We start from the raw sequence: 14392 nt of genomic DNA, 5'->3' as shown, positions 1-14392 counted from the left end.
TTTCCAGTTAACGCCATCTTAATCTTAAAATAGTAACAACCGGAAGGCACCTGGTAGCCATATTTGCATGCTATAGTGTACGGAGATTGGATCATATAGATAGATCGAGGTAAGTTTCACTTGATGGACTCTTATGTTGATGACAGTGGTGTGTAAGCTGTCTTGGTGTTTGGGTTTACTATGTGCTTTGCCAAGAACCCTTTAAAACCTGCTAATTTTCTTTAAATAAAATAAAACCAATATAAGTATATCCGCAGGAAAGGTCAATACATTTGTATATTTTGTGATTTCTTGACTTAGATAAGAAGTAGCATCCATTTAAACATGCTGAATGATTTTTCAAATGCTATTGATGGTTATTGAAATTGAAATTCTTTTCTGTAATGTTGCACGTTTTTGCACGATTTTTTTAAAACTAAGTAGATTGGTCAACACAGTAATTTGGTCTCAATCTAATTACCTGCCCTTGATATAGTCCATTTCTTTTTATACTTCAGATATTCTTTCAAACATAATGTCATTAAGAAGGCAGATTGACAACGATATTCTCATTAAAAAAAATTATTAATTTATTTGTATCATTTTAGGACTTCAGAGAGTAAAGAGTGACACAGTGCTTGAATTTTTCCATAGAAGGTAAATACATATATTTATATATACGGTATATTACATATGCATAACCAATTTATGCCTGATATTTTCATTTCATCATTTTCATATTATTTTATTTGGTTTGTTTTCTTTATTTTTTTCTTTTTAGTATATTTCTTTGTCTTGTACATTTTGTTTACTTTATGTTTGTGTGTCTGTCTTCATTTTTTGTTTGGTATTTCATTTTGCACAGCATTTATGGTAAAAATTCAGATAACACTCACTGTTTTGCACATAATCATGGTACTTACATACTTAAATGTTAGTGAAATATATTTGAAGCACAAAGACCGTGCTAACTTCATGAAATGTCTACATCATGAAGTGTGCGACAGATTAAAAATTGAATATTCGAAGGTGAACCGAGTAAGTTTATTATATAAAGTGAAGCGAATTCAGAAAGAAATAGAAAAACTTAAGAAATACACAAACAAAGAGAAGTTGAACAAGTATGTGAACAATATATTTGAGTTACCCAATATGAAAAAAACCTCAAGTGATGGAAGTGGATGTGAAGAAAAACAGTCGAATTCATCCATGGAGAGAGAAGAGAATTTCAAGGAAGATACATGTAATACAAGGCTGCAGGAGATAATATCTGAGCAGAGCATTGTGATTACTCATTTGAGGAGGGAAAATGCAGGTCTCAAAGACAGAATAAGGTCTTTTAATGTAAAAAATACAAACAGAAAAATAAAAAAACAAACAGAAAAAATAAAAAAATTAGAAAATGTCATAAAAAAAATGAAGAAAAAAGAAAATGTTCAAAAAAATGACAAAAGTGTACAGTGTAATAGCATAAAAAATGTGATTGCTCAGTTAAAAACTGAAATTGATTATTTGCTGTCTCAGAAAGAAAATGAAAATGTTGATGATGATTTTGTACATGTAAAAAAAAATGTTGATTTTAGGGAGAGTGGGAAAGGGAAGCCATATAATTTTAAATTACGAAACTTATACTACAATTTTAGAAGCAGAAACATAGGTTTGGTTCATATTGGACCAATAATTCAATGTGTTTTAGATTTATTTGATATCAATGTTGAAAATCTTCCCTCCAAAAGTACAGCAGCAATTTTTACAAGTGAAATGGGTGTTGTGTCCAGAAATCAAATTAATGAAGAAATGAAAAATAATTGTAACATAACAATGCATAGAGACGCTACTACAAAAAAGGGAAAACATTTTTATGGAGTTCAATTTAATACTGGTGAGAAAGTTTTGTCTGCAGGTGTGAGAGAGGTGTGTGATGGAAAGAGTGAGACTTATGTCGATGTAACAAGAGAAATTTTATGTGATATATCGCAGAATGAGGGTGAGAGTGACAATATTTTAAATAACGTTTCATGTTTTATGACTGACAGGTGTGCGACAGAGCAGAAAGTTAATGATATTTTAGCTAGAGACATTGATCATGCTGTACATTCTTTTAAATGTTCTGTTCACCCCCTTTTACAGTTTTCTGATGTATGCATTGAAGAGATTTTTAATATTGAGCAAGAGTTGTGTTTTAAATTTCCTGGCTATACCCATTCTTTAAGAGAGCCTTTTATTTTGTTTCTTTTAAAATCTGTGTCAAAATTATTTTACAAAGATGGGACAGGTGACCCAAATATTTTACAGGTTTACATGAAAAACCATGGTGTGGAAAATATTCCAATTGTAAATATTAGAGGTAACCGTTTTAATGTTTTATTTTATAATGCTGCTGGTACTTTTTTTATGCATAAACATATATTGCAGTATTTTTATTCTTTGAAAAGTTCTTACAATTTTATTCAGAATTTTATTGTTTTATGCTTGCAAAACAAAACATTTTTAACTCTACTGAGAGCTCTGGGTATTATTTGTAAAATTATTACTGAACCATATTTTGTTAAAGCTACAGAAGTTGGAAACATTTTACTTATGGGCAGTGTATTCCAGAGACTTTTATATGTTTTAGATTTATTGGTAGAAAACCCTATTTTAGCATTGAATAACGAAGTTTCACTTTTTTATGGTCCTTGTTTTTATGATGGTGTCTTTGATTTTTTACTTAAAACTTCGCTTAACAACGATCTTACTTGTGTTTTTATAAAACGTTTATGTTCTGTTTTAAAAAGCAAAGTTTCAAAATTGTTTCATGAATTTTTAAAAGGAGGGAAGTATTTTAATGTTAATCAAGGTGATTTACCTGAATGTAACTCATGTTCAACTAATAATATATGTTTAGAAAGACTTATGGGACAATTGGATTTTAAACTTAAAGCAGCTTCTACCTCAACTGTCAACAGCATAGAAAGCTGCATTTTATATTCCAACAACAGAACAGAAAATTGGCTTAAAGATAAAGATCCGAAAGAGCAGCAGGAAATTATAGATAGTGCAAGATCACAAAATCGAGTTTTTATGAAACAGGACAGAGAGAGACAAGAAGAACTTTTTATTAAACAAACGAAGATTTTAGAACAAAAAGAGAATGAAGCAAAGAGAAAGAAGGAGAGAAAAGTTAATCAGATTGACAAGGCAATAGAGGACATGAGAACAGTAGGATTGTGGGAGAGTGAAGAAAAGATCAAGGAGGAGGTGGAAAAATTGAGAACCAAAAAGGGGAAAATGGAAAGCCTAAAAAAACAAATAAACATATACAAGAAAGTGTTTGAGATCGACAAAAATTATAAAGAACTTTTACAATTCTCATCAAAAGGCAAAATATATGACATAAGCAAATTACAACAAAATCTTACAAAACTAATAATGTTAAGGAGAAATACACCGAAATACAAAGCAAGTGATTTAGTGGGCAAAGCCATCATACACACATGGACACTGGAGAATGGAGAAAATAAAGAGTATGAAGGAGAGATAAGAGGATTCGAAGATGGTGTTTTCAAAGTAATTGAATATCAGATATTCAAATACGTCAAGTATTTCATCCTAACAATGAGGAGTTTACACTGTTTCACATATATAATCAATGCATTAAACTTATATGCATGGCACTTAATAACATTATGAATTTTGTAAAACATCCTTTAAATAAATATACAAGGGGCCCAAAGGGCCTTTTAAATGGTAACTTTATAATAAAACAACACTGTAAAGGGTCCACCGAAGTAAATAATTAGAGAATATTTTTATAAAAATACTGTATATAATATGCATTTCTATATGGTTACCACCTACGACTAAAAGAATGATTTTTAAGGTGTAAATAAAATCCATATTAAGCAGTTTCCCATTCTAAAAATTATCAGATATTCCCTATTAGAAGAAAGCATCAAGATTTTTATTTATTTTTTTTTTACAAATATTGTGAATTGTTTGCCATATATGTAATGAATCTCTTTTCAGTCTGTTTCTCCTGACAAATTTAATTTAAACTTTGTCCACAATTACATACTCTAACAGGCTTAGTTTTTAACTTTTTAGCTTATTTTTTAATCATATCTCCCAAATTTGAGGAAAATGTTCATGATTTTCAAAAAGAGGGGTGGTGGTGTGCAAAAAACAAAAGAAAATCACCTCCCACTCTCTGTAATAATTAATATTTTGATATATTATTACACATGTATAATTTTATACATCTATTTGAAAATACATCAGTAAACGTTTAATACTTCATCATGATGCATTCACTACTCATCATCATTGGTTGTATGTTTATGTCTTAATTGTGCATGTTTTTGAATGTTATTTGTTCATATTAATGTTTTTGGTGTAAGGTGTGTTGCCTAAATGTTCAGTTACCGGTAAATTCATTTTGATATAAATGTACAGTACTTCACATATGTAATTATGAACGAATTAGCCACATGCCTTAATTAATTGCAAATATAGAAAAAATTTTGGAACAAGAAATGATATTTTAGGCTGTGTACTTGAACTATAAAATATTTTCCTGATAAGGGCAGGATTATAATTCTATAAATTATATTTCAGGTTGTGTACTGGGATGATAAAGAGAAGAAGGAAGGCAATGAGTTTGAACTAACAGAGAGAGAGATTAATATTGACATACAAGAAGGAAATCTTTTTATAAAAGGTATATTTTTTTGGCATTCACTGCTTTTTGGTACATAAATTTATTTACAGTATTTGTTTTCTCTTTTATATAAAGGTAATATGTTTATTTATCTCTTATTTATTTTATTTCAGATACAACCAACCTGGATCACTGTTATTCAACATTTTGAAAAAGACTATAAGTACAGACGGTAAGAGTTATCTTTCATTTTATTCATTTTCTTGGTTGGGAGAAAGTTAGAGTTATTGCCCTTTGGTACAATAGTCTTTACTCTGCTATTAGTGATTATAGCAAGTTAATTATTCATAACCAAGGAACCAATGAAATGTGTTTTATATATAGCCATGTTTTGAAGGTCAAGACCTATTGGTATTATTTTTAAATCTGAGTTCTCATTTTCTAATTTTAGGTGGAATAGCTACATTGTAGAAAAGAGAGAGCGTAATGCAGAAGATAAGTTGTGCATTTTTCGGTGTACACATGCATTTTCAAGTTACTGTGAAACATATGAACATGCACAGGGGACAATACTACATATTTGTATAAGGAGGGATATATTCTCGTGTGAATCGATTACGAGGAAATTCTGACAGCCACACTTCTGTCGACATGGGATGTTTATGTTTCCATTGATCAGCCGTTGATAAGCTACGAGTAATAAAGGGGAAAAGATGGACATTAAAGTGTGTGATCTATGTGGATGTTACTAAAGAAGGTGAGGCTTTTTATTCCTTTTAAAGTTTCTTGTCTATAGTGGTTAAAATGTCAGCATTTTAACTGGTTAACATTTAGTCTATAGATGTACATGTAAGTACGTGCACACTGTCACTGATGTATGTTATTTTTTTAGTCCAGACAATATAAATCCTTTTAACAGAATTGAATCCCAAATGTTTTACCTTTCACTTGTTTTTTTCTCCTTTTTACCAGAATTTTGTGTAAATTACAATTCAATTTATTGAGAAAATCCACATGTGGCGAAAGTCATACATACAGTATACAAATATACATGTAGTTGGTACTGTACATAGATTTTCTTATGTTATGTGCATCACATATGAATTTACAAATATATCTTGATGATTTAACATCTGCTGGGTTAAGAATTTTATAAGAATTACAGAGTTAGATGTTTTTGTTATGGTGTGGGTGTTTGTTTACTAACGTGTAATTTTTACATTGTTTACTGGATGTTTAGACTTGCTCGAGGTTCATGGGTGACTGGAAAGGATGACCGAATTTATCTATTTAAAAAAAAATCAGATTGTGAATTTTCAACTCAAAATTCAAAGCAGGCCGGGTCTAATTAGAAACATATGATCATATTCTTGTGCGGAAGACTCCAAATGTAGACATAAATACCCTGTAGACATACATGTAACATCAAGTAAATAAAATTGTATACTTCAGACTTCAGAGTTAAAACATGACTAAAAAGTCTTTAATATTTTTATGATGCCGATCAATGTATCATAAGAGAGGTTTAGCAGACCAACGGGTACCCGGTACATGTACTTGTACATGTAGGTTACAAGTTAGAACTATGCGTACCACTCTACCAGTTCACATAATTTTTCTTGTTTAGCAGTTTTGATGTGTACTTGAATTGACCTTGTTAATGTTTTAAATGTAATTTTTCATTTATATTCTCTTTTTTTAATCTGACTACTGGCAGTACTGGCATGCCAGCAGTTCTTGTCGAGGACCATTTCTCGCTGGTGCAATGTTACATCATATTTTCATATATAATTTTATGTGTTGATAAAATGACGTAACAATGCACTGATGAAAAATGGTACTCAACGATAACTGATCGCACGCCAATATTGATTAATTACAGACAAAAACAAAGGCTTGCACTATTCTGTACTTAGCCAATTCGGTACATATCACGATACATGAGATGCGATACAATACATATCACGATACATTGCAACTAAATGAAAACATGAATAAGGGTTAAAAATTTATTCAATCTGTCGATGTATTACCGCATGTCCAAAGTTATTTTGATATAGCCTATTTAAAATGAGCGTTGCACAATTTACAAATTACTTAAGTCTCATATACACTACTTTTTCAATAACAAGTAATCCAAAAGTTGTCCACACTCCAGATTTAGCTTCCTAACAGGTTTGACAACTTAACGAGGTTTTCCGCCATCTTTGTACTTTCATATTAGGCGCGCAGACTAAAAATAGCCAATATATGAAGGTCAGATATTTTTGGAAAATAAAAAAAAGTCCGCATAGGTATCGTAATGTATTAATGGTAAATGTAACGATCCAAATATCGTCAAAATAAATACCGTGATGCACCAGTGCATCGGTGGATCGTTCCATCCCTATACAATATTGGTGTTGTAACCAACCCCTGGAACTGACAGGTTAACTCCTGCCAGGGGAAGAGCCAGGGGTGATCTTTGAGGGTGAAGATCATTTAAGGGGGGGGGGGGGAGATGTGACTGTCAGACTGGTTTGAATACCGGTGCCAGATACATGTAGCTCAGTTGATAGAGCACTTGACTAGAGATTCAGAGGCCAAGGTTCGAATCCCAGTCTGTGCTGTCATTATTTTTCCCATCTTGTACATATATATCAGATATATTACAGATGATTATAAGAGTCATCACATGTTTTGCAAGATGTAATAATTGTATTAAAACCTTTACTTTACAACACAATACATTTAAGTGAATATTTATGTCTCTTGATATTATTTGGTGTGGTGTTCTTGACAGCATCGCATTCAAGTCAGTGTCAGCTACATTATGCATAAACAATTTTACCCGCTCCTAAACCACAAACTTTCTTATTAGTGGATTCAGCTTACCGCTGATTGGCTGCTGTTGCAGCAGACTTATAATATATGCACGCACAAAACACAATGAACTTATCAGAGAATGAAAAATTCATCGAGTTACTTTCAACTGTTGGAATTTGGGTATTTTTTAAAAATGTATACTAGTGACAAAACATTTAATTATGTGGTACATACAGCTGTAGCTTTATGAAGAAAATTTGGGTTAGACATATATAGCTACCATGCAAGTAAATGATATTTACTAAAACTTCCAATTTATGACGCACGAAATATACGCTACTTTTATAAAGATTGACATACATGTAATGTAACACATTCTGTGAAAAATAATCTATTAAAAATTCTTCATTAAGAAATAAACTCTAGCTCTCTCTCTCTCTCTCTCTCAAACTCTCTCTCAATCTGATAAGTGTCTATACCTAAGAAATTTTTTTAATGTTATATTATGACTTGATATGCAAATTTTTGATCTTGTACTGCCTAAATGTTATGTCATGTATTGGGATATGTAATACTTATTACACTGCACGGTTAGTGTATTTTTTCCAGAAATAATATGCATATGTTAATGTAAACACAGCTATTACTAGTACATGTATGTAAACACAGCTAATTATTTTTTTTTTTATTTCAGCTCAAAACGGACTCTTGTTCCAACATGGCACCACATTGCTTTTACCTGTTGATTCTTGTGGGTCAGCTCTTGAGATAAACCTGTCACCTCTATCCACATGCATATTCCTTGTGTTCTACAGACTTTTTCCCGGTAATTCAAATTAAATCAGATAATGCATGAACAATAATGGAACTTGAAGAAAGCATCGTGCCATGTTGTGGTTTGTGTTTGATAAGAAATTATGAAAAACAAAATTAAGGCTATTTAAAGAAATTCATAATTGTTGTGAAAATTTGTTTTTCAATAAAATTATGCAATTATGTTTCCTTTATTTTTTATTTTATAAAGGTATTTAGATGTGTTTACATAATTGAACCCCCCCCCCCCCCATCCAATTGTCTGCATTAAGATTACATGTAGGATATGTAAATGTACATTTGACTTTGAAATAACATCTGCTATGATAATTACTTTTGAAATGAACAAGAAACAACATATTTCTACCTTTTTAAGGTATATATGCATAAAAAAGGAGAAAAACATCAAATTTTGAACATTTTTTCATGGAAATCAACTCTGTCTCCAGCTACCTGGGTGTTTGAATTTTATTTTAATTTAAGGCAGATGTCTAACTTGTAGGTTGTATCTTACTGTTTTAGCATGATTAGAAGGAGACTAGAAATAAAAATAGATTAGATATTCACTAAATATGATTGTTAGCTTACTTTTTTTCATAAAAACAAGAAATCACAAGCAGGACAGTTGTCTATTTGTTAATTAAAATGGTGTAAATCATAAAATAAACAAATAATTAGGATCAAATTTTAGAATCATTGATGATTGTTTTCAAATTTGTGTGAGAAATGACTCAAGGAAATTGCCATAAGTTTCATAAAATTAGGTAAAACATTTTTAACCATGACTTTCTATGAAAATCAAAAGATGGGGGGGGTGGGGGGGGGGGTATACATGTAAGGATATAAGCTTTTATCATGATTATATAATGTAGATGCATGTTGTATTGAATAAGGTTTCTTTTCAAAGGTGGTTGAACAACAATTGACCTCTAAAAGGTCAGGTAAAGATGTTTTACTATGGAGAACCCTGTAAATCTGTGTTTACTAATGGAAATTGGAAATGGGGGGTTCACTTAAATGGCCATATTTTTATTAAACCTCAATGGAATTTGCAATATGTGGTATTCTTTTTCTCAGAATTGCATTAGCTTTCTTATTCTAAGACAAACCGTCTTTTCATAAAATGTTAGTGTACTAATTGCAGTTAAAGGTACAAGGAACAGTTTCGGATAAAGAACCGTCAATATTTTTGTAAAATTGATAATGACTGTACTTGAAGATTTACCAGTGTTGCGTAGATTCATGAAATGAATTTTAATGTTTATCAATAGTTAATGGGATGTCTCTTGTTGGAATTGGTAAGACCTAAAAAAAAATAGTGTGTTTAGGGTAACACTGATGAAAAAATTAGGTTAGGTAAGTGGGGAATTTTTTTTAATTTATTAATAACTATTTTTTTTGCCTGAATCCTAAGAATGTGTGTTTGTTTCATATTTAAAAACATATTTTTTATTGGAAATAAGATAAAATTCACAGTCGGATAAAATCAGGCATCTAAAAATGGTAGGATCGGGCCATTTTTGTAGGTTAGGTCGGGTTACCCGAAACACACAACTTTTTTTTTTAGGCCTAAGCAATATTAAGGCCCCTAATTTTAAGTACATGAGAAGCAGTAATAAATTGTGAAACTTTCGGCTTTGACTGTTGTGTTGACTTTACACAGTGAAATTGAAGGTTACAAACGGGAGGTTATAGCGAGCGCAGCTCGCCGGCGCGCAGCGCCGGCTAGCGAAGCGAGCTCTAAGAACCAGTGTGCGCGGGAAAAAGAACGAGCTAAACCTACAGTTCATCAAACAAAATTTTTTGTCTACGTCCCATAATGCTCTCTAATGTTTACACCCGTGGTGCTATGCCAAAAATGGCCGACTTTTAACTCGTAATTTACGGTGACTTAAAGTTTGAAGACACGTTTTGAGTACCGCATATGCTTTGGCGAGACTCAAAATATTTGTTACATGCTTCCATACCTTCGTATTGAGTCGAGAAACGTAAACAAAGACGAACAAAGTCATGGATGACGTCACAGTGCACTCGCGCTATATTTCCCGCGAAAAATTTAGAGGTGGATCAAACATCTGTAATGAGTGTACTGGCTATTTCAGTATAGTCTGCGATACCTGCCTCATTGACATATGATTTGTTTTTAATCTTTTTTTAATATAGAGATTTTATATATATATAAACTAGCAAGGGCCATACTTTACTGTCATTTCGATCCATTTTTAAAGTAATTATTGTGCATGCATGTACCGTGCAGTAGGCAGGTAAGTATATGAGTAGGGAGGAAATAAACAATATGACATTTTGAACTAAATAAAAAGGAATAAAATGAAAAAATAAACAGGTAAAAAAATTATGTAGATATTGCATATAGTCAAATTATTAAATTTAAAAGTGGGAAATTACACACCTACAAACAGGGACCGGGCTCGCTCGCTCTCTCTCTCTCTCTCTCTCTCTCTCTCTCTCTCTCTCTCTCTCTCTCTGGGTAGGGGGTTGCGCTGTATATATCATAACCATTAAAATTAGTACATTTGGCATACTTATTGTAGAGCAATACTCTCTCAAAAATTCTTTGACGTTCGTTGATACCTAAATAAAACTATAAGTTGACAATGATGCAAGGTACAGTATGTGTAATTCTTGCTGCGCTCGCCAGAACGGTAGCACCGTAAAACATATTATAACATGAAATGGAGGTGGATGGGATATTATATGCCTATTTAGTATCTACTGGGTATGAGGACAATAGCAAGTTTATTGTACCCCAAGACAGCAACTATTTCATGAGGCAAAGCCAAGGGAAATAGTTGCTGTGGGGTGGGACAATAAACTTGCTATTGTCCAGATAGTCAGTTAATTGGTATATTATTATACCGAAGAAAACTTTATTTGTCAGCGATGCAGAATTTCTTGATGATAAACAAATTAGAGTTATCAAACTTTGTATTTAATGCGGTGATCTGATTAGGTCAGAGGTGTTCCGAGTTTAAAAAGGAGGGAAATCAAATTTGCTGATGAATGGTTTTGATGACTATTCACCATGGGCAGATAGCATGGATACTATTTCAAATTAGATAGAAAGCAAGGTTGTGTGGGCGCCTTCTAGTGATCAGATTGTCCGTCTGTCCATCCGAGATCGCTTGACCGGAGCATAGCTTCTCTCCCCTTGGCCCAATCTGGCTCATACCTCATCCACAGGGTTCCTTTGGGTTAAGGATGTGCAGTGACCTTGAACCATGTTGTTAGGTATAAGGTTAAGGTCATAGTAGAATTACATATATAAAATCCTTGTCTGGGGCATATCTTCTCTCCCTTTGGTCCAATCTGGCTGATACTCACAGACTGTCTCTATCGTTAATCGATGTGCAGTGACCTTGCATGAAATTTCTAGGTAAAGGATGAAATATCATATCGGATCATGCAAAAATCCTTTTTTCAGAGCATATATACTTTCTACTAACCCCTATTTGGCTCAGACTTCACATAAGCAGAGCTTTTGAGTAAAGGGTGTGTAGTGACCTTGAACCTATTTTCAAGGTAAACTGTGAAGGTCATAGCAGAATCATATTTAAAAAAATCCTTGTCTGGAGTACATCTTCTCTCCCTTTGCTCCAATCAGGCTCATACTTCACCCACATGATGCCTTTGATCAAAGGATATGCAATGACCTCGAATGATATTTGTAGATCAAGTGTCAAGGTCATATCAGATCACACAAAAATCCATATTTTAAGAGCATATATATATACTTTCCTTTTAGCCCCTAATTGGCTAATATTTTACCTAAACAGAGCTTATTGGTTAATGGCGTGCAGTGACCTTGAACCAAGCAATGTGAAGGTCATAGCAGATCTTAATAAAATTAGTTTTAGACAGTAGATTATTTCCCGGATATGCTTAATCTTGGTCAGATTGAACAAAAATGCCTATATGTTAGGGGCAATGAAATTGAATTAGAAGTTCTATGCCAGCTGGAAAAATTTCAAGTTATAGGTCAAGGTCAAACCAAAATCTCTAAAATAACATCAGCGGGGCCCTTTGAAATGTTCACCATTTCAATGTTGTCTGGTTCATAGTAATTTTAAATAAAAATATTCACAGAGGAATAATAAAATTAAGTAAACTATACATCGATAAGTTTCTGACAATTGATGATGCAACAAGCACATAGTACGAAAGGTCAACCCTTTGAAAAGCAGTGTAGAGGAAATGTTGCTCAGATTTATGTTTTAAACAAAATTGAGTTTTTACGGAAATTTTAATTTTGCATTCTGGGTTAAGAAATTAGATGTTAGTTCCAGGTAAAGTTAACTTTTACCTAAAATGAAGTAAAATTTGTTAAGTCGTACTTAAACATATTCGGATTTTTTTGTTAACTCGGTCTTGATATGGTTATGTTTTTTGTTAATTTGTACTTAAAACCGTTCGGATTTTGTTAGGTCATACCAAGATTCATTCGATTTTTAAAATCTTTTTTGTACTTAAGTTACTTTTGTCATTAGATTAACAACACTGCTTCTTAGAGGTACTTCTAGCGTTACTTTCGACATTAAAGGAAAACCCACTCGTTGCTTTGCAACGAGCTTTGCTCTAGTTTTTTTTTTTTCTTCCTAGACGCGAACTTTGAGGCTTCATATCGTGCTCATTTGTGAACGGTTTTTGCTCAAATTTTCAGGGCTAATGGACTTTACAAAACACTATCTTCCTCAATTCATAAAAGTTAGAATTCCCTTTCCGGTAACGAGTTATTCCCCTTTTAAAATTTTTTAGGGCCTTTGGTTTCCAGACAAAGGCTCCGAGACTATGATAGCAGGGAATGCGAATCCAACGAGTTTGAATAGCAGAGACATTGTAGTGGTGCACATTAGTTTTTGTTTTTAGATTACGTTTTTTATTTAGGAAAAGGTAGGGGGTCAAAAAACAGGATTCCAAGAAGTGCAAAAATTTAGACATATTTTCCTTTATATCCTTTTAACGAAAAATATTTTGTTAAGACATGTTGAATAAAAGTTGTGCAGAATATCAAGGGCTTTCATTTAACACCAATAAAAAAGGGCTGGCTCCTTAAATTAAGGGCCAATAGCCCCTAAAAGTTTTTGCTTAATAACTCAAAAATGGTTAGGATTTTGATATGGCTGTCGCTGGAAAAGTTGTTTGTTGGGATCTCATAAAGGTCGTAACAATGTTATTTTATAAGTGATTTGTGTAGTATGAGTGTAAAAAGCTTTACATGTTGACATGTACCTGTTTTCATTTGACAAGTTAACGAAAGTCTTTGTGCGTACAACTGGCATAAAGTTGCCGCAGAAAGTATGCTGGTTCATACAAGAGGCATTAATTCATAAGAATTTTTTTGTTGTTGGAGTATAAGCTTTTCCTTTAGGAGTTAAAGTCATTGTTGTTAAGTTCTTATAGTGCACAATCATTAAACACGGCAATTGGAAAACAAAACATTCTTTTTCTTTTCTAGTAAACCACAAAATATGGAATTAAAAAACTCTATGCATTATATTTTAGTTATTAACTCCATGCATTTAAAATCTACTTTGAATCAGAGCTGCATGTGTGTGTACCATTATGTAAGCTCTCCCTTGCCCTCGGCCGAGAAAATCGGTTACCATGCTCGCGGCTGGACTACCTAGCGGTCAGCGGTTATTTAATACACGAGAATTGCGTCTCTCATATATGAGTTTATTTAGCCGCGAACTCAAGAATTGTTTTAGTTTTGATTACACAAAATCTTTTGTGGATTAAACGATTGGATGTCAAGTAAGAAATAGTTCATTTAATTAATAAAAGCAATGTCATTCTCTAAAGCAATAATAAACATAGATCAAGTGTGGGGTTTAAGTTTAAAATATATAACTTCTATTTGATAGAGTAAGGTCATTATACTGCAAACTTTTCAAATCTTCCTTGGTTCTGAGCTGTGCGTTTCTGTGCGTTGTACCTTTACGTAATCTATTCTTCGCCCACGGCCGAGGAGATCAGCCACGGCTGCATTACTTAGCGGTAAGCGGTTATTTAATACACAAGATTCGAACACCGCGACTTACACTTATATGCATATGAACGTGTTTGAGTTAATATAGCCGTATATACAAGAACTGTTTTAATTTTATGTTATAAAAGTTTGTCCTACTTGTATATATA

At 32.6% G+C, this 14392-nt stretch overlaps 1 protein-coding gene across 3 annotated transcripts; it reads left to right on the top strand.

Annotated features, from left to right (window-relative positions):
• The first annotated feature begins 2 nt into the window (after positions 1 to 2).
• On the top strand, positions 3 to 5217 carry LOC128185701 (uncharacterized). 3 transcript variants are annotated; one of them, XR_008243837.1, is made up of 4 exons: positions 3 to 109; positions 588 to 636; positions 4576 to 4678; positions 4792 to 4827. XR_008243837.1 is itself a non-coding variant. In XM_052855331.1 (4 exons), exons 1-3 carry the CDS (start codon positions 2005 to 2007, stop codon positions 4827 to 4829), a joined length of 1665 nt encoding a protein of 554 aa, XP_052711291.1. In that variant the 5' UTR covers positions 1989 to 2004; the 3' UTR covers positions 4830 to 4850; positions 5070 to 5217. The 3 variants fall into 3 exon arrangements, 2 of the variants coding, with proteins under 2 accessions (XP_052711291.1, XP_052711290.1); XM_052855331.1 differs by lacking the exons at positions 3 to 109; positions 588 to 636 and adding exons at positions 1989 to 3528; positions 5070 to 5217 and having other exon boundaries at positions 4792 to 4850; XM_052855330.1 differs by lacking the exons at positions 3 to 109; positions 588 to 636 and adding an exon at positions 1989 to 3528 and having other exon boundaries at positions 4792 to 5063.
• Positions 5218 to 14392: the final 9175 nt, after the last annotated feature.

The sequence above is a fragment of the Crassostrea angulata genome, chromosome 5 (genome assembly GCF_025612915.1).
Source record: "Crassostrea angulata isolate pt1a10 chromosome 5, ASM2561291v2, whole genome shotgun sequence".
NCBI lineage: Eukaryota > Metazoa > Mollusca > Bivalvia > Ostreida > Ostreidae > Magallana > Magallana angulata.
This window is presented reverse-complemented; position numbering and strand designations above follow the sequence as displayed.

Coding starts and splice junctions, on each gene's coding strand:
- LOC128185701 (XM_052855331.1), top strand. CDS start 2,005: ATGACTGACAGGTGTGCGACAGAGCAGAAAGTTAATGATATTTTAGCT. Junction 3,529..4,575: donor TCGAAGATGGTGTTTTCAAA/GTAATTGAATAT, acceptor ATTATATTTCAG/GTTGTGTACTGGGATGATAA. Junction 4,679..4,791: donor AGGAAATCTTTTTATAAAAG/GTATATTTTTTT, acceptor ATTTTATTTCAG/ATACAACCAACCTGGATCAC.